Source organism: Dromiciops gliroides, chromosome 2 (assembly GCF_019393635.1).
Source record: "Dromiciops gliroides isolate mDroGli1 chromosome 2, mDroGli1.pri, whole genome shotgun sequence".
NCBI classification, from domain to species: Eukaryota; Metazoa; Chordata; class Mammalia; order Microbiotheria; family Microbiotheriidae; genus Dromiciops; species Dromiciops gliroides.
In genome coordinates this window covers 36631108-36654184 of record NC_057862.1, presented here as the reverse complement: position 1 = coordinate 36654184, position 23077 = coordinate 36631108, and the positions used below count along the sequence as shown (strand labels likewise).

Below are 23077 nucleotides of genomic sequence, written 5' to 3'. Positions count from 1 at the left end.
CAGGCAGTTTAGGAAGGAGGGGGCAAGCGTGCCATTCTTCAAACTCACTCTTGCTTATGCCAGTCAACCTTGGCCTTCCCAAGAGCCCCACTTCCTGGCCTTCCCCAGCCCTAATGGCCACAGCAGAGCACAGGAAGAGGGAACCTACCAAACTCTCCCCCAGAAATGGAAAAATCCCTTTCCAGGAGGGCCCACTTCTGAATGCGGTAAGGCTGGGCAGCAGCTTTCTCGTTGACTCTCTGGATGCCTTCTTCAATGGCCTGGTAAATGGCCTCATCTTTTCTGCCCACTATCTCAGACACTTTGGTGGCTTTGCTGCCCACCTTCTGGCAGAACTCCAGGGCTTGTTCGGTGAGACAGTCCGTTGGGTCTGAGGTTTCTGGATCTAGAGTGCACTGAAATGCCAATGATTGGAAGGTGAGCAAGCACCAAAGAACGGATGCATGGAATCTCCCAGGCCCACAAATCTCAACAAATACCCTGTTACTCTGAATAATAATGAGGGAAGAGGGGACTCTGGGACATTGGCCAAAATCCCTCCCAATTTCTAGGTTAGTATGGATCAATTTAAAACAGGTGTCTTAGAATTACTATAAACAGAGAGGGGAAAGAGTAAAGGGCTTGGAGCCAGGAGGCCCAGCTCTTAACCCTGCCTCTACTCTTATGTGGAGACTACACTAACTCTTATTTGACTCTGCCCAAGTCTCAGCCTCAGTTTCTTCTTTTTTTTTTGGTGAGGCAAGTGGGGTTAAGTGACTTGCCCAGGGTCACACAGCTAGTTAAGTATCTGAGACCGGATTTGAACTCAGGTCCTCCTGAATCCAGGTCCAGTGCTCTATCTACTGTGCCACCTAGCTGCCCCCTCAGTTTCTTCTAAGACCCATTACCTCTCTGTGGCTCAGTTTCCTAACTGAAAATAGGAATAGTGATGTACTATTACTATTTTGCCAACCTGTTGGAAAATAACAATGTAAAGGTTCTTTGTAAGCTATAAAATGCTTTAGTAACAATCGGCATTTCTATTGCGCTGAGGTTGCTAGGTGCCTTGCAACTATTAGCCCACCGCATGGTTCCAACAACCCTATGATGTAGACATCATTCCCATTGTATAGAATGCTTTTAAGATTGTTTCAGAGGGGGTGCTGACCTGCATTAGCAGAGGGAATTTCCTCATCTGGAATTTCTCTCTGACCAAGAAATCTCAGGTCCAATCCCTCTCCCTATCCTATATATAAATAATGCAGAAGTGCCCTCTCTAGTACAGGTATCATATATAAATATGTAAACACCTCTGATGTGGCCCATCACTACAATGCTTGCAGACAGTGGGGACGGAAAAGGCTTGGAGTTAATGTGTCTGCCCAAAGTCCTTAATACTATTTCTTACTGAGTCGGCTAGTCAGCTAACTAGCATTTATTAAGCACCGATTATGTGCCAGGCACTGTGTTGAGTGGTAAAGATACAAAGAGAGGTAAAAGCCAGCTCTAGACAGGCTCATTTGGAGATGATGTCAGGAGGAAGGCACAAAGACGAAGGAGGACTCAGGCTTGGCAACGCTTGGACCGAGCCTTAAAGGAAGCCAGGAGACAAATCAGGAATCACAGAATCTGTCCCTAATTGACCCATCTAAGAAACAGTTTTTATTTGAGTGACTCATCTCATCCTGGAGCCCATGTTCTCTGAAGCTGCACAGCCGAGGCAGGGAGAGCTGACACTCATACTTGACATGTCACCTTGGCTAAGACACTTCATCTCTTGGAGGCTCCATTTCCTCCTCTGTAAAATTGGGATAATAATACCTGCAACTCTGCTTTTGGGAGGAAAGTTCTCGGCAAACGTTAAACTTCTGTTAATATCTGTTATTATTTTATGTGGTGCTACTGCTAGGTGGTGCAGTGGATGGAGTGCTACGCCTCTCATCTTAATGACTCATCTTCCTGAGTCCAAATCTGGCCTCAGACTGTGTGGCCCTAGACAACTCACTGAACCCTCTTTGCCTCAGTTTCCTCATCTGTAAAATGGGCTGGAGAAGGAAATGGCAAATCACTCCAATATCTTTGCTAAGAAGGCCCCAAATGGGGTCACAAAGACTTGGACATGACTGAAGACAATTGACAACTACAAAGCTTATTTCAATACTATCCTGGGGGCATAAAGGACAAAGACTAGTCTAACTACCTGAAACAAAGCTGTCCCATCACCTAACAATTGTTTTCACAATCTCCTACTATCTCCTTTTGCAGTTCTCGATTTCAAGGAGAGACTGCCTGTACTCAATCATGGGAGTGATCACTGGGGAGTGAGGGATGGCTGGCTAGGTGGGTGGGTGGGTGGATGGAGGGAGGGATGGATGGATGGACGGATGGATGGGTGGATGGATGGATGGATGGATGGGTGGGTGGACGGATGGATGGGTGGGTAGATGGATGGATGGATGGATGGATGGGTAGATTGGTGGATGGATGGATGGGTGGATGGATGGATGGATGGGTGGATGGATGTTTGGATGGATGGATGGACAGATGGATGGATGGGTAGATTGGTGGATGGATGGATGGGTAGATTGGTGGATGGATGGATGGGTGGATGGATGGGTGGATGGATGGATGGATGGATGGATGGGTGGATGGATGGGTGGATGGATGGGTGGATGGGTGGATGGATGGGTGGGTGGATGGATGGATGGATGGATGGGTGGATGGATGGGTGGATGGGTGGATGGATGGATGATGGATGGACAGGTGGATGGATGGACGGACGGACGGATGGATGGACAGATGGATGGATGGGTGGATTGGTGGATGGATGGATGGGTGGGTGGATGGATGGGTGGATGGATGGATGGATGGATGGATGGATGGATGGATGGATGGATGGATGGATGGATGGATGGATGGGTGGATGGATGAATTTACCATTTGGTTGGCCCTCAGACATAAAGGAAGCAGTGTGGGATGAAGGGAAGACTAGACTTGGGTTAGCTGGATTCACTTCCTGCCTTTGATGCTTAGGACCTGGGTGACCTAGGAGAAGTTCCTTATTTTTTACTTGAGCCTCAGTTTCCTCAAGGAAATGGGAAAGTAGGCTAAGGGGTCCTGAGGTGCCTGCCAGTTCTAGATCTATGGCCATATGGTAAATGCATTTGGCCAGGCCTTAATTAACTACATGCTATCCAATTTTAAAACCACTTATAAGCACCAATTATGTGTAAAGCATGCAAATATTATCTACTTTTGTTGATGATTTTAAGCAAATTGGGGGGGGGTGAGGCAATTGGGGTTAAGTGACTTGCCCAGGGTCACACAGCTAGTAAGTGTCAAGTATCTGAGGCTGGATTTGAACTCAGGTCCTCCTGACTCCAGGGCTGGTGCTGTATACACTGTGCCACCTAGCTGCCCGATTTTAAGCAAATTTGAATATCAGACCTTTCTGTCATCTGTGTCTGGCGTTCAAAGCCTTTCATAACTCTCAGTTACCCCCCTCCCCTTTCCAACTTTAATGTCATACCCCATTGTTCTCTCTACAATCCAGTGACAACGGTGTCCTGGCTCTTCCTCAAATAAGACTCCATCTCCCAACTCTGAGCACAAAGTGAGACTCTGGGCAAAGCCCTAACTTCTTTGGGCTTTATTTTCCTTCTCTAACCCCTTCATTTTGGGGGGCAGGGGACAACAGGATGTAGTGATTAATGCACTGGCCTTGGAGTCATGAAAACCTGTTTGTTCAATCCTGCCTTAGGCACTTGCTAGATGTGGCAAGTGGGGCTGGGAGAGCTGACTCTGAAATTGTTAGTTTGCAGTTTGAGTGCCTATACCTTGGAAACTGGCAAATGCTATAAATAAGGGCTTTGCTTATTACTTTGTCAATTATTTAGACAAGAAAATGTTAATGCAAATTAAACTTAAAAGTGTCATGTGTTTTGTTTTTTGTTTTGTTTTTTTTAGTGAGGCAATTGGGGTTAAGTGACTTGCCCAGGGTCACACAGCTAGTAAGTGTTAAGTGTCTGAGGCCGGATTTGAACTCAGGTACTCCTGACTCCAGGACCAGTGCTCTATCCACTGCGCCATCTAGCTACCCCGTGTCATGTGTTTTCAAAAAGCTGGTTGTTAAACACTAGGACACCCTACTGTGTGACCTCTGGTAAGTCATTTAACTTCCTTTTGCCTCCATTTTTTCATCCATAAAATGGGAATAATAATAGCACCTACTACCGCCCCCCCCCAAGAATTATTGTGAGGATCAAATAAAATGATATTTGTAATCACTCTACAACCCTTAAAACACTATATAAATATTAGCTGTTATTATTATTACATAATACCTTCAGGGTCAGCAACATGGACAAAAACTTCCTCTGGTCCCCAATCAGCATGGCGTTGCTAATGATGGGGAGCTCCATCTTCACGGCCTCCTCAATAGGGAGGGGGGGCACATTCTCCCCTCCGGCTGTTATGATTAACTCTGAAGACCAACAATAAGAGATTCCCCCCCACATCTTTACTGGATGGGAGTTCTCAGCTGGGCTAGGAACCCCAACCTGTGGCATGTCAGACGTTCCATCCCTAATCCTCTTTCTCTAATTCATCTTCTATCGCTTCCTCTTCCTTGGCTTCTTCTCAGGTATCCACAGATATGCTCGGATCTCTCCTAAAGCTTCCCCTCCATTTTATCTTGTCACCTTCCGATCTCCTTTCTCCCTTTCACCACAAACCTTTTGGGAAATGCTTTCGTGCCCAATGCCTCAACATATTGTAGAAATGTCTGCTGTTATTCCCGTCACTTCATCTATCGGCTTCACAAGCGCTGACAAATTCATATCACTTCCCAGTCCCCAGGGCCATTTCTCTAGGTCACTCTTTTCCTGTCCCTCATTCCCACTGCTGATGGTCAGGTGGTACTGAGTCAAGACCTGCCCCTTTCTTTCCCCTACCCCAGTCTATTCTATCCTCAGGCCCAGCCCACGTCCGACTAGGCTTGCATCCCAAAGCCTCATTTAGCCCCTCCAGCCCCCCCCCCCCAATCTCATGCGTTCTTCTTCCACCCACCTTCTTGTGTTGATGCTCACTGAGCACTGGATAAAGGAGGTCTTACCTTTGAGCCTCCCAGTGATGTAGAGAAAGCCTTCGTTGTCCAGTTTTCCCATGTCTCCTGTGTGTAGCCAGCCGTCCTCATCTATGGCCTCTCTTGTCTTCTCCTCCATGTTGAGGTAGCCCATGAAGACGGTCCGGCCCCACAGGCAGACCTCCCCATTGCCTTCAGCATCTACGTTCACCAGCTTTGCCTTGCAGCCTGGCAATACCTTCCCAGAGCTGTGAATGATCAGGATGGCAGAGGACCACCCTCTTACCCATGTGGCGATTCCCTTCCTGCCTGCCCTCCCTCAAGTCATGATGATGGGATTTTATCTGCCACCCTCTCCTCTCCATCCCTGAGGCCTTCCCTGCTCGGCTCCTCTGTCCGTTCTGCCTTCCCTTTCCCTCCCTTTCCTTGGTCGTGGATGGCCACCCACAAATCCTATATGAAATGTTAATAGCTAATAATAGCTTATGGGACTCCTAGCCATGAGAGCTTTCATTTTCACAGGTATCTTATGAATCTCCAGAAATGAAGGCCCAAAGAAATGAAACCCCGGTGATGAAATGTGAGGAGGAGATAACCGTGGGTCAGTCTATGGAGGGGTCCACAGCTCCAGCTATTGGTAACTACAATCAAGGAGGCAGGACAGTTGAACTGTGGGGCAGGAAGGCAGCAGCTAAGATATAACACTGGCCAAGAGTGATGGATTGACACTCAGATGACCCGGGTTCAAGTCTGAGCTCTGCCGCTTATTCCCGCTATGACCTGGGGCCAATTGCCTAGACTTCGGTGTCCTTGCCTGCATAATGGAGAAGAGTGGACTTTGCTGGCCTTTAAAGTCCCTTCAGATCTAGGTCTTCGCTCCTGTGAGTCCTACCTTAGCCTCCTAACTGGCCACACGGCCCTGAGCAAGTTCCTGAAGCTCCGAGGGCCTTGGTTTTCTCATCTGTGAAGTGGGGGTGGCTGTGAGGGCTCCAGACACGAGGGTGACTCCCAAGGGCCTCACCTGTAGAGTCTATAGTTGTAGGCGTTGGACATGAAGTGCGGCCCTGAGGATTCACTCAGCCCATAGCCCGCATAGAGGCGAATGTTGAGGCCCAGGAAGAAGTGCAGGGTCTCCGTGGTCATCGGAGCCGCGCCATAGAAATTCTTCTGGCAGTTGGCAAACCCCAGGGCCTTGCGGATCTTGGTCAGGACCAAGTAATCTGCCAGTCTCATGGTGAAGGGTTTCAGGTCACTGGTGCCCGGGAAAAAACACACATGGACGTATCAGCTGGAGCATGTTTGCATGACAACATACCTGGCAAACGTTCACACACATGCAGGTGTATCACATAGGTCTACGGTCACAGGACCACAACAAGAATGCAAGTATCCGCAGAGACATGTTCTGGGAGACCTTGGGCAAGTCACTTTTCTTGAGTCTGTTTCCTAATCTAGGAAATGGGTATAATAATGCCTGTAGCACCTTCCTACTTCACAGGACCGTTATGAGGAGAGCATGCCACAGACATGGAGATCATTATGCTAGACACATTAGGTACGCACGTCCAAAATTGTCTCCCTGCCACCGTCCTGCTCCCCTTCTGATTCATGCTTCACAGTGATGCCCAAATAGCTTTCCTAAATCGTTGCTGTGCTCCATCAGGCCTCTACAGAAAACCCCAGTGACTCCCCATTGCTTGGCAACTGGGGTATAAACCCATAATCCTGGCATTCGAAGCCCTTCATGACAATAACCACTAATGTGTACATAACACCCAAAGGCTAGCCAAGCACTCAAAATAGATTTTCATCTGGATCTAACTCTACCTTCTGGATTTATCTCATCCTCCTGGGCTGCACTACCCTCCTCCCCTTGACCTCTGAGAATTCCTAGAGCCCTTCAAGGCTCACCTCAAATGCTACCTCCTACAGGAAGCCTATCCTGATTTCCCCCAGTGGTCAGGGCTCTCCTTCCCCTCTCTCACTATGTTGTTTATATTTACTTCTCTGTGTACATCACCTCCCCTATCCCCACAATAGAATGGAAGCTTTTTGAAGGCAAGGGATGATTTTGCTCCTGCCTTCACACCCCTATCACCAAATATAGGGTTTAGTATGTGGTTGGAACCTAATAAATGCTTATTGAATTAAAATTTTTTTTTGTGGGGCAATGAGAGTTAAGTGACTTGCCCAGGGTCACACAGCTAGTAAGTGTCAAGTGTCTGAGGCCAGATTTGAACTCAAGTTCTCCTGAATCCAGGGCCAGTGCTTTCTCCACTGTGCTACCTAGTTGCCCCTATTGAATTAAACCGAATTCATGTTACTGATCTCTGAGCCAAACTGGACTGCTCTCCATCTCTTTCTTCTTCATCAGGTCCATCCCTTGCTTACAACATTCTCCACACCTGGGATGGACTTCCCCAGTGCCATCCCCTCCTTCAAGGCCCAACTTATGATCTTCACCTCTCCCCAACTCCAGGTAGAATCGCCTTCTCCTTCCTCAGATCTCTTAGGGTCTTTTGCCTGAACCTCTCCTTGCTAGTTCTCTTTTCCCTCTACATCGTTATTGGTGTACACATCTCCCCACCTCATTAGATTGTGAGCTCCTTGAGACCAGGGCCACTGTCCTATCAAACTCTGCCAGGCTTTTTGAAACCTCCAAATTCCCCAAATAGCCAAGCAAAGTAACTTAGGCTTAGTCAGGAAGACCTCAGATGGGAGAATAAAGAAAGAAAGCTCTTTGTTGGGGACACTTAGCTTCCCCTAATCAAGAGAGGCTTTCAGGCCCAGAGAGGGGAAGGGCTCTGCCTGAGACCTCCCACTCCAGCCTCCACCCCCAGCTCCTGTGAGGACAGGGGGTGGGAACCCTCACTGTACCTGCTTGGGCAGCTGAGGTTTCGTTCCATGGTCACAGCCATTGCCCACAGGAACATCTTCCGCTTGAAGAATCCAGCCTGAGCCGATGCTCCCTTGATCCCTTCCATTATCTTCTCCCACACCCTGGGCACGCCCATGTGGGCAGTGGGTTCCACCTCCCTCAGTGTAGTCACTAAGCTCGTCTGTCAATGGGAAAACAAGGACAGGGAAAGGACAGTCTGGGTGATGGAACTGGACAAGGCCACCCCAACGAGGACCTTGCCTGAGGTTGTCCCCTCAGCTCATTCCATGTGCAATATTCTCGGCTGATCCCGGCTCCCTCCCCCCCACACACTCAGATGGTGCCAGTCCTTGCCAACCTCACAAGTGCCTATAGTGATAAGGCAGCTACGTCTAGGGGCTGCACCAACCCCCACCCCAAGTCCCAGCAATTCATAGGGACAGAAACGGGAAATCTCCCGCGTCAAAGACACAGACAGCCAGAGAGATCTGGGGCAGTGGCAGGGAGGGCAAGGAAAACACAGGGAGGTTTGGGGGCTGAGAGACAGTGGAGATGAAGGGAGAGAGGGGGGAGGGAGGAAGAGGGAGAGGGAGAGCGAGAGAGAGTGAGAGAGCGAGAGAGAGAAGAGGAGGAGGGAGGGAGGGAGGGAGAGGGAGAGGAAAAAACATACCATAGGGACAGAAATTTTGAACCAGAAGGCACCTTAGAAGTCATCTGTCCAAGTCCTTCATTCTTACAAAAGAGGAAATTGAGGACCAGATTTGTCTGAGGTCATGTGGGTCAAAAGTGGCAAAGTTCGAATTTAAATACATGTCTTTCTGACTCCAAGTCAGAGATCTTTCCAGGGACACATTTTTCCCACCCTCAACCCCATCAGTGACACCCAAAATGAGAAGAAGACAAATAGGAAGAGAGATGGGGGGATAGAGGGAACCATAGGATCACGGACAAAGCCAGAAGGTACCTTAGTCCAACACCATCACTTTACAAATGGGGACACTGAGGCCCAGAGAGATGAAGACCTACAGGTAGTAAGTGGTCGATCTAAGATTAGAATTCATGTCCCCTGACTCCAAATTCTTTGCTCTTTCCATTGTAGGTGAGATGAAAGTTGGAGAAAGGTCACATAAAAGAGGAAGTCACATAAGAAGTGACAAAGATTGAATCTGAACCTCTATCATCTGACACCAGACCTAACAATACTTTCTAGTATATCCCAAACCACCCCCTCCCCCCAATGAAATGGGAGGTGGAGATGAGAGGTAGAGAGAGAACAGGAAAGAGATGAATGAGAGAAATGGGATGAGAAAGACAGGTAGGGATATAGTGGGAAAGATTTGGGGAACATAAGGGGAAGTGAAAGAGAGAGACAGAGACAGAGACAGAGACACAGAAAGAGAGAGAAGCAGAGAGACAGAGACACAGAGAGAAAAGGGGTCCGAAGAATTTAGAGACTCCACTACCGTAGATCTTCTAACCTTGAGAATCGGCACAGCCATGAGAGAGATTAACAGACCGAGGAGAAGACAGGGGCAGACTGACCTTTAGGGCGTCAGGCTCAGCAAAGCAGATGTTGGCCCCCCACTGGATCCCTGTCCAAAGGTCATACATCTGAGCAGCAATGTGGCTGAGGGGCAGGTAGCTCACCACGACCTCCTGCTGAATCTCAGCCGGCTGGATGTCCCCAGCTCGGCTGCCGAACTTGGCTGTCCAAGTGATCTGGGGGAGGGAGGAGAGAGAAGCGCACAGAAGATGCAGGGTGCTTCTGTATCAGAGCCTCAGTTTCTTCCTCTGCAAAATGGGAGTAATTATCCCTGACTCTTCTGCCTCACTGAATTTCTGGGTCTTTAAGGTGGTGGTCTGATTATAATCATCATCCATATGCTCCAGTATTCCTGGGTAGGGGGAGTTCAACATTAGAGGGATTCCCTCCCCTTGGGCAAATAGGATCCTCTTAACACCTGAGTCAATGGCTTTGGAAGGATTCATCAGCTGGTGGCCAACCCTCTGATGGACAGCACCCAGTTACCGCCCCAGGGCCAGCTCCCACTTGGCCGACAGACAATTGTGTCTTCCCCAAAGACCATATCTGTTTGATCCAGAAAGGCATAACTTTGATGTTTGATCTGTCAATATTTTTATTTATAGACACCACCACCTCCCAGCAGGCCTCACCTAACACTCAGTTTGTGCCCCTTTTGTGTGTTAATCATGTGTTTTTCAAAAATATTATTTGGGATCTTTGTGTATATTACTAGATAGCAAACTCCCCGAGAGCAGGGATTGTGTCTTAGCTAAACTTTGTATGTTGCCTAGAATACAGGTTAGTGCTATGTACACAGCAGGTGCTAAATAAATGTTTTGTTGACAGATTACAATAATGAATGATGATATTATTTAAGTGGCAAGGTACATGTCTTCCTCAAAGAGCAGGAGCACCCCCAAAGTAGAACTCCATCTCTTTTCTGCCTCCTAACTTCCCCAGCTTCCTTCTGCAAGAAACCATTCCCAATCCCCCTTAATTCTAGTTCCTTCCCTCTGAGATCATTTCCAATTTACCCTGCATACAGCTTGTTTGCACATAGATGTTTGCACGATGTCTCCCCCATTAGAGTGGGAGATCCTTGAGGGCAGGGAGTGCCCTGGCACTTGGTAGAAACTGAAAAATGCTTCTTGCCTTGCCTCTCTCTGTCTCCCTGTGGTAGAGGGATCCAGGAGCTACAAGACAGCTTGGCCACAGGCCTAAGAGAGTCTTCCCTTTGGGTCAGGAGGTCCAGAGACCCTCAGAGGAAGCCAAAGAAACGCCCCACTTCCAACCTATCTCTACTCAACAACCAAATCTCCAGCTGAATCCATCTCTCCTAGCTTCCCTCGCTCAGGGAGAAGGTCCCAGTGTCCTCTCTTATCCCTCTCTCATAACCCCTCTCTCCTGACTTCTGCCAACATCCAGTCCCCAGGACCCTACATTGTCCTGACTCAGCATCACGCCCTTGGGATTGCCTGTGGTGCCAGATGTGTAGACGAGCACACAGCACTGGTTGGGTTTTTGGGAGCTGAGAATGTCATCCAGGGTGGCGTCGGGAACCTCATTCCCGATCTCTAGGAACTCTTCCATCTATAGATAAGAAAAGAGAAGTGGGAGTCAGGAGTTAGCAACTGAAGAAAAGGTCCAGTGTGAGTGAGATGCTGACTTGGTTCCTTTTCAGTCCCCACAAGGAGCCAGAAATTGCTGCCTTAGGGCAGAGGCGCATGGGAGCTATGCATTCTTGCCCACAGTTTTCTGAGAGCAGGTTCTGAGCTTTGGCCCTTCAGCCTAAGAGATAGAGGCAAGAGCAAACCGTCTATTTTGTATTTATTTACTTCTGCAGGTGGTGTTTCCCTCAGTGAAAAGTAAGCTCCTCGAGGTCAGGAACTCCATTCATTTTTATCTTTGTATGCCCACCACCTAGTATAGTGCCTGGTACACAGTAGGTGTTTAATAAATGCTAATTATATTGTACTGATTTTTTTGTATTGAATAGAATTTTATTTTCCAAAATATATGTAAAAACAAATTTTAACATCAATTTTTTAAAACTTTGTGTTCCAACTTCTCTTCCGCCTCCATTCCCACCCCCCAAAAGGTAGGCATTGCCCCCAGCTGCCCAGAGCCAGCCCCAGAATCCCCCTTCCTTAGTCTCATACCGTATATACATTTGGAATTCTCTCCACTGGGGTCTCTCTATACATCACCACAGCCTTCAAGGATGGTAGGTTCTTCCAGATCTGCGTCATTTAAGGAGAAGTTATTATTAGGCAAGGAAAAAAGTCATTTTTATTTAACTGCTTGGAAAGAACCAAGGTCCTCATTTCTTAGTTTGTCATTTCAAATATCCCTGATGTCGGTGATAGCTCTGTTGTACCTTTAGTCAACAGCTCCCCGAGCTGCTTGGCCAAAATCTCCATCACCCAAATTCATCATCCTGAGGCGATGAGAGGAAGTGTGGCAAAGAGGATGGAGTACTGAATGTGAACTTAAGAAGATCCAGGTTCGAATCCTGACTCTGATATTCACCGGCTACGTGACCCTAGGCAACTATCAAGAAGGTTATAAACTCTCAGCCTCAGTTTCCTCATTTGCAAAATGGGTGTAATCCTGCCACTTAACTTCAGAGGGGTTGTTGTGAGAAGCCAATATACAAAGTATGTTACAAACTTTAAAGCAGTATAGATCGTGTCCATTATTTCTCTTCTCTAAGCACACAGCCCATCACCAGTGGGTATTCAGTGTTCCAGGTTAGGACCTGCTACACAGCCTTCAAGAACCCAAAGTCACCTCTATGTCTCAAGGAGACATCAGAGTAGATGTCAGCGAAGACTTTGGTAAATTAACTCTCTTAAAGAGCCACTTGTTCATTCACCTTCAGCAAGTTTGGGTTTCAATGGGGAAATGGTAAAGGGCATTGGGTTGGCGACTTCATTTCTTCCGACAATTCAGTGTTAGGAAAAGAGGACTTAGAAACACAGACCCAAGTTGGAATCCCAAGCAGCAGAGAAGAGAGTAGTTGGGTCCAGATGTCTCTGCTGGTGCCTGAGGTTGGCTCATTATCAGATCATTTTAGATATGTTGGCTGTCAAAGGAGGCCGAGAGAAAATTCAACCCCAGGTTCTGTTAGGTGGCTTTCTCTTGTGTTGTGTACATTTCCAGGAAGTCTTAGGTTCCAGGCAATGCTATGAGTGACCGGAGGTAGATCACAAACCAACCAGGTGATAACGACCGTGCCCTAGGGCTAGGAACACCTGCATCTTTAACAACACTTTCTGAGACCTTCCCCACTTTCTCAAAAGTTCCTGGGTCAAGGGTCATAGCACCCTGATCACTGAGCTTGTAGTATTTAGGATTATAGAATTTGTCATTAAAAGGGGTTATCAAATATCCCCAACACATGCCCCAAATTTAAAAAATCACTTAGGAAATAAATTGAGTGAACAAAGCCAAGTTACTTTAAATATTCATGTATTTAACCTCACTTGTTATGTGAGGTTTGGTTTCAACCTTGTTGAAACTTGTTAGGTAAAGTTTGCATTTACTGGGTATGATTGACAACATATGATTCCATATGAAAAGTCAGCCCTACCTGACTTTTTCAACAGCTACTTTATTCCCCAAGTGAAACTTAAGTACATCAAAGGCAATAATTATCTCATTTAATGAGGATTTTGAATCCTCATTGCTTAATAAATACTTGTTGATTGATTAACTGATATCGAGAAGAGTGAAAACAAACCTGAACAGTTTTATTGGATAAGAGCCTACAGTGAGCAATGGCCACTGCCTCTCTCTGCACCTCAGTTTCCCTTTTGGTCAAAAGGGTTTTGGATCAGATAACCCCCAAGGTCCCTTTCAGCACTAACATTCCAGGGTCTGTGTTTTCACATTCCATATCCTATAAATGCTTCCAGCTGTAACATTGCAATTGTCATGTCCCAACTTTGAACAAAGTGCTTTGCAACCCTAAAAATGAAGTAGAAGTGGTACGTCCCTATAGAAATGTGAGTTGCTACATTTCTGTTCTATGGTCCCTTCTACCTCTAACAAGTGATGACTTCATGGCTGAAAAAATCTACTGAGGGTTTCCTGAGGAGGCTGAGAGTCTGGATAAATCATGTTTGGTCTCATTCGGGACCCACGGGATAAGTCAGCTGGTGGTTGTCAGTGAAGAGTGAAAATTTGCTGTCTCACCACAAGATGGCAAGATTTCTCTGTCTATCCTTTCCCTTCCTGGTTCTTCCCAACACAAGAAGGCCTGCCCAGTTAAAGCTAGCCAAGTGCAGGCCAAACACTGGATTCCCCCCCCCTCCCCCCCACACACCTAGTGTCCCAAGATCACATTTAAGTATCCAAGAATCACAGGGACATAAGACCAACGTGCATCCCCTCCTGGAGTCCAGCACTTGATTGGCTAGGCTGGGCTATCTCCTTTTTAGGGGAAGGTGGTGGCAGCCTTCATCAATGTCACCCTCAAAAAATTAGAGACACACCTCTAACCTATTTACTCGTGGAGCTTGGTTTCCTCCTCTTTAAAATGAGAGGGTTGGACTGAATGGCCTTAAAATTCCCTTTCAGGGCTAGAATTGTATTCAGATCACTTCCCAGATTTCCTAAAGTTAGAGGGACCTGACCCCACCCCTTCCCAGGATCCCTAGAGTTCTTCTGTCACTGGGGCTCACAGAGATTAAAGGAAAACTGGGTGGGGGGCAGCTAGGTGGCACAGTGGATAAAGCACCGGCCCTGGATTCAGGAGGACCTGAGTTCAAAAATCTGGCCTCAGACACTTGACACTTACTAGCTGTGTGACCCTGGGCAAGTCACTTAACTCTCATTGCTGCCCCCCCCAAAAAAAAAAAAGATTGCGGCAGCTAGGTGGCACAGTGGATAGAGCACTAGCCCTGGAGTCAGGAGGACCTGAGTTCAAATCCGGCCTCAGACACTTAACATTTACTAGCTGTGCGACCCTAGGCAAGTCACTTAACCCCAATTGCCTCGCCAAAAAAAAGGGGGAGTACTAGGTAAAGGGTTGGAAAGTACCTTGGAGGCCAAGGTCCAACACCACTCCCTCTCCATTTTTTAGATAAGAAAAGTGAGGATTAGGTAGGGTTTAGTAGGATTACACAACTCCTAAACTTCAAGATTGGAACCTAGGTCTTCCAGACTCTGGGTTCGTGGCCAGAGCTACTTGTCAATGCATCTCTCGCTCAGATTCCCCAGGTGACAAGACCTAAATTTCAATGCCCCTTCTAAATCCCCACAGACAGTTTTCAAACCCAGAATCGCCTGTGCTAGAAGGAAGAATAGATAAGTAGATAGGTCCATGATAGGTCGAGAGATAGAGATAGATAAGATGAGAGGTAGACACAAACATACATAAATGTTCTTCCCTAATCCCTCTCCCACTCCCACCCCCACCTCAGTTAGTCTGGCTGTCTACCAGATGTCCTTTCTGCTACAAATGGTGTGCTCCCGGTGCAGGTCTACCTGGCTATCAGATAAGAGTAGGCAGCTATGGGCTGGAAAGACTCACACAAAGTCAGGAGATCTGAATGCACGGCCCTTCACCCCTCTAGTCTCTTGCTTTCCCACTGGTAAAATGGGGGTATTGTGGGGGTAAATAAATGGAAGGAGTTCTGGCTTTAGAGTACCCCGGCTCCATCACTTACTGCCTGTGTGGCTTTGGCTGAGTCTCTTCACCTCTGTGGCCTCAGTTTCCTCATCTGTAAAATGAGGAGGTTGACCTAGCTGTCCTCTTGGGTCAGTGTTATTGGTATCCCCTAGGACTTAACTCAGTGCCAGGTACACAGTAAGCACTTCATAAATGTTCTTTCATGGATTCATTTGTGACTCATTTACTTTGTAAACAGCACACTACGGAAAGGTCAAATTTTATGAAGACAGTGGTGATGACCATTCTCTTGGGACAGGAGTGCACATAGCCTTCTTACCTTCAGTATCTTCTCCAGTTGCTTCTGGGTATCCACCAGGATGACATTGGCCTTACAGTCATGGGCAATGTATTGGCAAGCCTCGGGGGAGCTGGTTGTGTAGATTCCTGTGAGGATGCCCCTGCAAGGTGACATAGAGAGGACATTTGCCAATGATGCATGTCAGCCCAGGACCCCCACACTTTCCGATGTCTTATGCACAAATCCCAAAGGATGTTAACTGAAGGGAACAGTTGAGGGCAGGGTCTGGGAGCCTCCCCTCTTCAGAGCTAGCCAAGCCTATGCCCAGGAGCCGGCAGACCGCTGGGCAATGAGAAAGGAAAAATGTGTGTGAGGGAAGTAGGGGACAGAATTCAGAAAATGGGGAAAATATGGCAGAAGAAGAAAAGAGGGTTAAGAGAAAAGCAGTGGGGAAGTCAAGGGAATCAAGAAGGGGTAGATAAGCAGAAGGAGAAGAGGAAGAGAAGGAGAAGGGGGAAAGATTGTGGTAGATGAGCAGGAGAAGGGAAACAATAAGACCAAGTAGATGTATGGGACAGGCGTAGAGTTGTGAGGTTGGAAGGAGAAGATGGTGGAGGGACTGTTTCACCTTTGTCTTTGTGGCCCTAGCATTGAGCACCGGTGCCTGGTACACCATGGTGCTTAATGAATGCTTACTGGATAGGTGGTAGGCAGAAGTCAAAGGGAGGTGGGGGAGGGATCTCAGTGTTCCTTTATGTGATGCCTTCTCCCATTAGAACGTAAGCTCTAATGTTGGCAGGGACCATATTGCTTGCTTATACTCATGTTCCTAGCACTTAACATGGTCTCTGATATGTAGTAAGTACTTAATAAATAATAATAATAATAATGTTATTCGTCTATATAAATATAATAAATCGTTTATCTACCTATCTATCTCCCCATCTCCCCATCCATCTATCCATTTATCCATCTCTTTGTTTCCACCTCTATACCTATCATGTTTCTGTCTGTCTGTCTATCTAGCTATCATTCCATCTATCTATCTGTCTGTCTATCTATCTATCTATCTATCTATCTCCAGGGAAAAGATAGATAAGCAGAATTAAAGATTCTCAAAAGATACCATAGTCACACCACTCTACCCTTACCCTGTGGCATGCTCATCCCCACACCTGGGCACCCAAACTTGGGCAAGACCCTGACCAGCACCCACTCACCCAGCAAAGACAGTGCCCACAGCAGAGATGAACCACTCTGGGGAGTTGAATCCAAGGATCGCCACACTATGGACACGCTCCAGGCCAAGCTGGACAAAACAGAAACCAAAATGTGAAGGTCAGATGTTCTGTACAGAGAGCACCAGGTCCCAGGTCCACAGCTCTAACTGTACCCCTTCCCCACACACACAGATACCCTGGTGGCAAAAGGAGCACTGGTGATCAGAGAGTGGAGGGGGAGCACCTGGTGGTACAATATTATATTTATGACACCTCAGATCACCAGGTAGATGCCCGTTCCAGAACACCATCTGCAGCAGACAGGACGCCTGGTAGACAGCCAGGCATTCAGACTAACTAGAGTGGGGTGAGGGAGAGATGAGGGAAGGACATTTAGAGGCTGCCTCTTCCCTACTGAATAAAGTCCCACCACAATCTACTTTATCTCATTCTTCTCACCTACACTGATAGAGTGCACCTGGTCACCATTTCTCCACAGTTTCCAGACATTTCTAGCCAAGCCATGTATATTTCCTCCTTTCTTTTATATGTTGGCTTCCCCAATAGAACATAAGCTCTTTGAGGGCAAGGATTGGCTTGCCTTTTTTTTTTTTTGCAGGGCAATTGGGGTTAAGTGAGTTGCCCAGGGTCACACAGCTAGTAAGTGTCAAGTGTCTGAGGCCAGATTTGAACTCAGGTCCTCCTGAATCCAGGGCCGGTGCTTTATCCACTGCACCACCTAGCTGCCCTGGCTTGCCTTTTTTATTTGTATCCCCAGCACTTAGCATGGTACATAGAACATAGTAAGTACATAGAGAAATCCATATATATATATATGTATATATGTATATATATGTGTGTGTGTGTATCTATCATCTATCTATAGATATCTTCCATCCATCCATCCATCTCCCTATCTACTTTTCATGTTCTTATCATCTATCTATCCATCTATCCATCCACTTGTCTGTCTGTCTACTTATCTGTATACCTACTTACCTGTCATCTACCTATTATCTATCATCCATCTACCCATCCACCCACCCACCCACCCATCCATGCATCCACCCATCCATGCATCCATGCATTCATCCCTCCATCCATCCATCCCTCCATCTTCTCTATCTGCTCCCTAGATGAACTTAAACTTCTCACCAAGCTTCTGTTCCCTCTTCCTGAAATGCTTTCTTTACCTTCTACCTACTCTGCCCTCCATCATGGGTTCATGTAGTGTAAAGAGATGAATTGCATCAAAAACACTGGCACTTTTTAATTGGGTGGCTCTGGGAAAGTTGCTTTCCCTCTCTGTGACTTCATTCCCTCATCTGTAAAATGAGGAGATATTAGATGAGAGGATCTCTAAAAGTCCCTCTTCTTGCTCTAACAATTTGTGAGTCAAGATCTTTGAAAGTAAAGGGAGGGGGCAGCTAGGTGGTGCAGTGGATAAAGCACCGGCCCTGGATTCAGGGGGAACTGAGTTCAAATCCAACCTCAGGCACTTGACACTTACAAGCTGTGTGACCCTGGGCAAGTCACTTAACCCCAATTGCCTCACCTCTCCCTCCAAAAAAAAAAAAAAGAAAGAAAAAGAAAAAAAGGAAAGTAAAGGGAGAAGGAGAAAACTGTTCTCATATACAGAAGTGATACTGTCATGGAGGTTAATGTAGAAGTATACTATAGACCACCCAAACAGAAGATTTAGATGAAGAGTTCAAAAAACCTATCAGCCCAGCACAGAGGCATGACATCTACACATCTGCTCCACTGATTAACTTAGGACAGCCTCACTGAGAATCTTATTCTTCAAAAAGTGGAGAAAACAACAAGAAAATTGTTGTTCTGGACTGATTCTGATACACAAGATGGAACTCATTGCTGAAATAGAAATAACATTGGTCCCTTCATCACTGGGTTCAAGATAAGGCAAAAAGGAGATATTGACCATGGTCTGAGATATGTCCTAGATTTCCAAAGGTTTTTATTTTTTGCAGCAACCCTTCAAACCCTTGAAGGTAGCTATCATGTCCTTGAACACTCCTAATTTTTCCAGCCAATGCCCATGCGATATGGTCTCCACTTCCTTCACCATCCTGGAGTAAGTGAGGAGACACATGTTTGTAGAGATAGTATGAAAACCCAACCAGAGCAGCTGCCGGGGCTCCCCACCCCTGCCCTCTTCTCACTCACCTTCAAAAACCCTTTGGCAGCTTTTCGGGAGAGAAGGTAGTACTGAGAATAGGTGATCCTCTCCCATTTTCCATCCCGTTTGCTGCTCAGGGCATTCAGATTGCCATACTTCTCCAGACTTTCGAGGAACACCTGGTGCACGGTCTTTGGGGTCTGTGAGCAGGTGTGGTCCATCCGGATCTTGACCAACCCATCAGCGGATGTGGTCCACAGGGACTCTGCAGGGGAAAGTACAGGTCAGTCTTTTTACCACACCATTATCATGTGTCTGGCCCAATGATCAGATAAGTGATGGGGGAAACAGGAAAAGATTTCATCTCTGCCCTCGGGAAATTTAGTGTCTAGGTGGATAGAAAAGACATCATCAGTAGCTATTTCTCCTTCTTAGTCTTCATGGGTTGCTATGGCCAAAAAAAAAAAAATTGTTATCTGGTGGCCAATCTTTTTTCCCCCCAATCTTCTGCTGATGAGCATCTCTGAGCTTAGTCAGTCAGTCAATTGACAAACATTTATTAAACACTTACTGTATACCAGGCACTATAAACACTGGGGATACAAAGAAAGGCAAAAATAGTCTCAGATATCAGAAACCCATCTCTGAATCTGTCCTCAAAGCTATTACAGCTTGTCAACCACGAAGAGGTTTTTTCTGGGTGTGGTGTGATATGTTGGAATTCTTCTAACAGGGAAATTTGAGGTGGGTGGATCTCTTGAACTTGGGAGTTCTGAGCTGCAGTGGGATAAGCCAATTGGTATTAATATGATGAGCCCCTGGGAATCTCAGGACCCCCTCACATTGCCTAAAACTAATATAGGTCAGAGGCAGAGGCAGAGGAGGTCTAAGCTCCTGTACTGATTAGTGGTGGGGTTGGGCCCCAGAGAGGCCATTTGAACTTCCAGCAAGATAAGGAAGAGGAGTAGAAGGAGGAAAAAGAGAAGAGGAGAAAGAGAAAGAAGAGGGGAAAAGGAAGAGGAGGAGGGGAAGGAAGAAGACAAGGAGGAAAAGGAAGAGGAGCACGAGGAGAGAGAACAAGAGGAGGAGGGAGAGGTTCTGAGTACAGGTCTTGAATGAAGGTTTTCCAAACACCCCACTTTGGCTGCAGTGATGAGGGTGGGGGTGAACCTTTTGGCCGCAGTGGTTCTTGGGGACCACCTGCCAACACAGAGGGATTGCTCTGTTGCATGGAGCCCGGCCCATGCTGACGGCATCCAAAGTCAGAGAGTGTCTCTTTGAGCTTCCCAGCATCCTCTGGGCTGAGCGGAGAAAGGGTAAGGATTTTACAGATAAGGAAGCTGAGGTTCAGATTCATAGAGAGACTTATGGAAGCCTCTCATCTCAACCTTAGAGTCATCGGACCGCTGCACTGGAAAGAACCGGGAGCCATTTAGAGTTTTGTCTAAGGTCACAGAGCCAGCATCTGAATAAAGAGCCTTTGACTTCAAATCATGGGAATCTAGACCTAGAGCAGGCAGGGACCTCAGAGGTCTGGCCCCCTCATACTGTAAAAACGAGGCCAGAAAGGGTTACCGGCTGTCTTGTCCACGGTCCCCTAACATCAGAGAGGAGATTTGAACCCAGGTCCTCTCCTCCTGGCCAGTGCTCTTTCCACTCATTAGACCCTAAGATTCAGTCTCTCCATCTCTCTCTCTCTCTCTCTCTCTCTCTCTCTCTCTCTCTCTCTCTCTCTCTCTCTCTCTCTCTCCCTCTCTCTCTCCCTCTCTCTCTCTCTTGTTGTCTCTCTCCTCCCTCACTGTCTCTGTCCTCCCTCTTTTTATCTCTCTCTCTGCCTTTTCTCTCTCTCACTGTCTCTGTCTCTCTCCTCCTCTTAATCTGTCTCTGTCTCTGTTTCTCTTTGTCTCTCTCCTTCCCTCCCTTCCTCCCTTCCCCCTCTCCCTTAGTCTTAGAAATTCTCTCCCTCTGTATTTATGGAAAAGAAATAAGGTAAGAGAACTGTGGGGGAGGCAGATATGTCCCATGTGTCAGGAAGGACAGGCTGGCCCCAAGAGCCAAGGGCCGATGCGGGGTGAGAGGAGTTCTGGGAAGCTCTTGAATTGAACTCAGAAAGGAGAATACAGCATACAGGCCAGAGGGACAAGAGGTCAAGTGAGGAGATCTCAATTTTCCTTCACCCAAAAAGAATGTGAGCCCCGGGGACCCTGGGAGAAGGTCACTTATTGACAGGGGTGTTAACCATTGTCTGAGATGAAGGCTCTCTAGCCCTCTGGCTGAGCTGAGCACCTCCCCTGGATTAGCTGAGTCCACCCTTGCCACCCTTCTGGGGGAAGCAGCCAAGAGATACCCCCACACACACACACATACTTTTGTCCCCCACTGGACTAACAGCTTTGTCTTTGGGAAGCAGAGCCCGGCTCTGAGTCCTGTCTGGGCCATTTACCAGCTACATTTGTGTCAATGCTCAGTCCTGGATTCTAAGCCCTAGGTTAGCCGGGTGACCAGGGGGAGGCCAGTGTCCCTCCTGAGCCTCAGTATCCTCCTCCATAAAATAAGGATAATGACACTGGCATGACCTGTCTCTAAGTCGTTATGAGAAAACCCTCATCATCTGCAGAAGCTGTTTGTAATAAGCAACTGTGGTTGTAGTGGAGAGAGCCCTAGGTTCCAGTCCCTGCTGTGACTCATTGTGTGACCTTGATCAAGTGACCCAACTTATCTGAGCTTTAGTTTCTTCATTGGTTAAAAGGGGGTGACAATACTTGTTCTGTTAAGCAATTTAATGAGTCGGTTTGGCCCTAAAAAGGCTTGAGAAAACATGCCCCTCCCTTCACAACACAAGTGGGGGGCTATGGATTTGGAATATTGCCTCTATTGTCAGCAGTGATCCATGGTTGGTTGGTTGTTTTTTGCTGAACAGTTTTTATTTTTTTCTCTTTAAAAACGTTTTGTTACAAGAGATGGATCTCTGGGTAGGGGTCTATTAAAAATAAAGATGATATAAAAACAAAATAGATCAATAAAATTTGAGAAAATAAAACTGAGAAATGGCTCTATCTCATAAGTTTTGTCGTGAAGAAAATACTTGTAAAACTTTATGGCGGGGGGGGGGGGGGCAGCTAGGTGGCGCAGTGGATAGAGCACCAGCCCTGGATTCAGCAGGACCTGAGTTCAAATCCAGCCTCAGACACTTGACACTTACTAGCTGTGTGACCCTGGGCAAGTCACTTAACCCCCATTGCCCCACAAAAACAACAACAAAAAACCCCCACAACTTTATGGCGGGGGCAGCTAGGTGGCACAGTGGATAGAGCACCAGCCCTGGAGTCAGGAGTACCTGAGTTCAAATCCAGCCTCAGACACTTGACACTTACTAGCTGTGTGACCCTGGGCAAGTCACTTAACCCCAATTGCCCTGCTAAAACAACAACAACAAACAAACTAACAAAAAACCAACCCCCTCCCAAAACAAACAAACAAACAACTTTATGGTGGGGCAGCTAGGTGGTGCAGTGGAAAGAGCACCGGCCCTGGAGTCAGGAGTATCTGATTTCAAATCCAGCCTCAGACACTTAACACTTACTAGCTGTGTGACCCTGGGCAAGTCACCTAACCGTCATTGCCTCACTAAAAAAAAAAAACTACAACAACAAAAAAACAACCTTTATGGCACAACATCAATCTAAAATGATAGTTGCTATCATCCATTTGTTCAACAAACATTTATTAAGGCCCTTTGATCGGCCATGGGGGATATGAGACCAAAAACAATCCTTGACCTCAAGGATTTTACATTCTGCTGGTAGAGGATAAACAATCAGCACACAGATAAGGGAATGCAACATACAAAGTAAAAGCAAAATGATACAGGGGGAACATTGAGGGGGACAAGTGCTCGTCTCTGGCTTCTCATAAGAGGTGGCTTTTGAGTTCATTTTTGAAGGAAGCTAGCGATTCTAAGAGGCAGAGATAGAGATGGAGGGTTTATCAAAAAGGGTGAAGTAGGCGGGGCTGGAAGAAGGAGGATATACCCAATGGCTACAGCCATGTAAATGGAAGAAAGAACCACAAAATTGCCCAGAAGGAATCTTACAAAAATAGAAAGACCAAGTGTAACAAAAGCTCAAGGATATCAAGGGAATCAATAAAAAAAAACCAAGAAAGAAGGTGGTGTAGTAGTACCAGAGGTCAAATTGTATCATAAAGTGGCAATTATCAAAACAATCTGGTACTGGCTAAGAAACAGAGAGGTGGATCAGTGGAATAGATTAGGTACAAATTATACTATGGTCATTTAGGGCCAAAAGAAGATATAGAGAGCAATACAAAATGTAAAA

General features: G+C 46.8%; 1 protein-coding gene across 3 annotated transcripts in view; it reads right to left on the bottom strand.

The window, feature by feature from the left end:
* The window catches only part of ACSBG1 (acyl-CoA synthetase bubblegum family member 1), a 91536-nt gene that overhangs the window by 2796 nt on the left and 65663 nt on the right, over positions 1-23077 (bottom strand). For all 3 annotated transcript variants that reach the window (XM_043989442.1, XM_043989444.1, XM_043989443.1), the window contains 11 exons: positions 18788-19005; positions 16601-16689; positions 15420-15540; positions 11625-11705; positions 10906-11055; positions 9483-9659; positions 7940-8121; positions 6084-6314; positions 5093-5310; positions 4323-4462; positions 149-395 (listed from right to left, as the gene is read on the bottom strand). In XM_043989442.1, the coding sequence (XP_043845377.1) occupies positions 149-395; positions 4323-4462; positions 5093-5310; positions 6084-6314; positions 7940-8121; positions 9483-9659; positions 10906-11055; positions 11625-11705; positions 15420-15540; positions 16601-16689; positions 18788-19005 (1854 nt within the window). The remainder of the gene's footprint in view (positions 1-148; positions 396-4322; positions 4463-5092; positions 5311-6083; positions 6315-7939; positions 8122-9482; positions 9660-10905; positions 11056-11624; positions 11706-15419; positions 15541-16600; positions 16690-18787; positions 19006-23077) is intronic.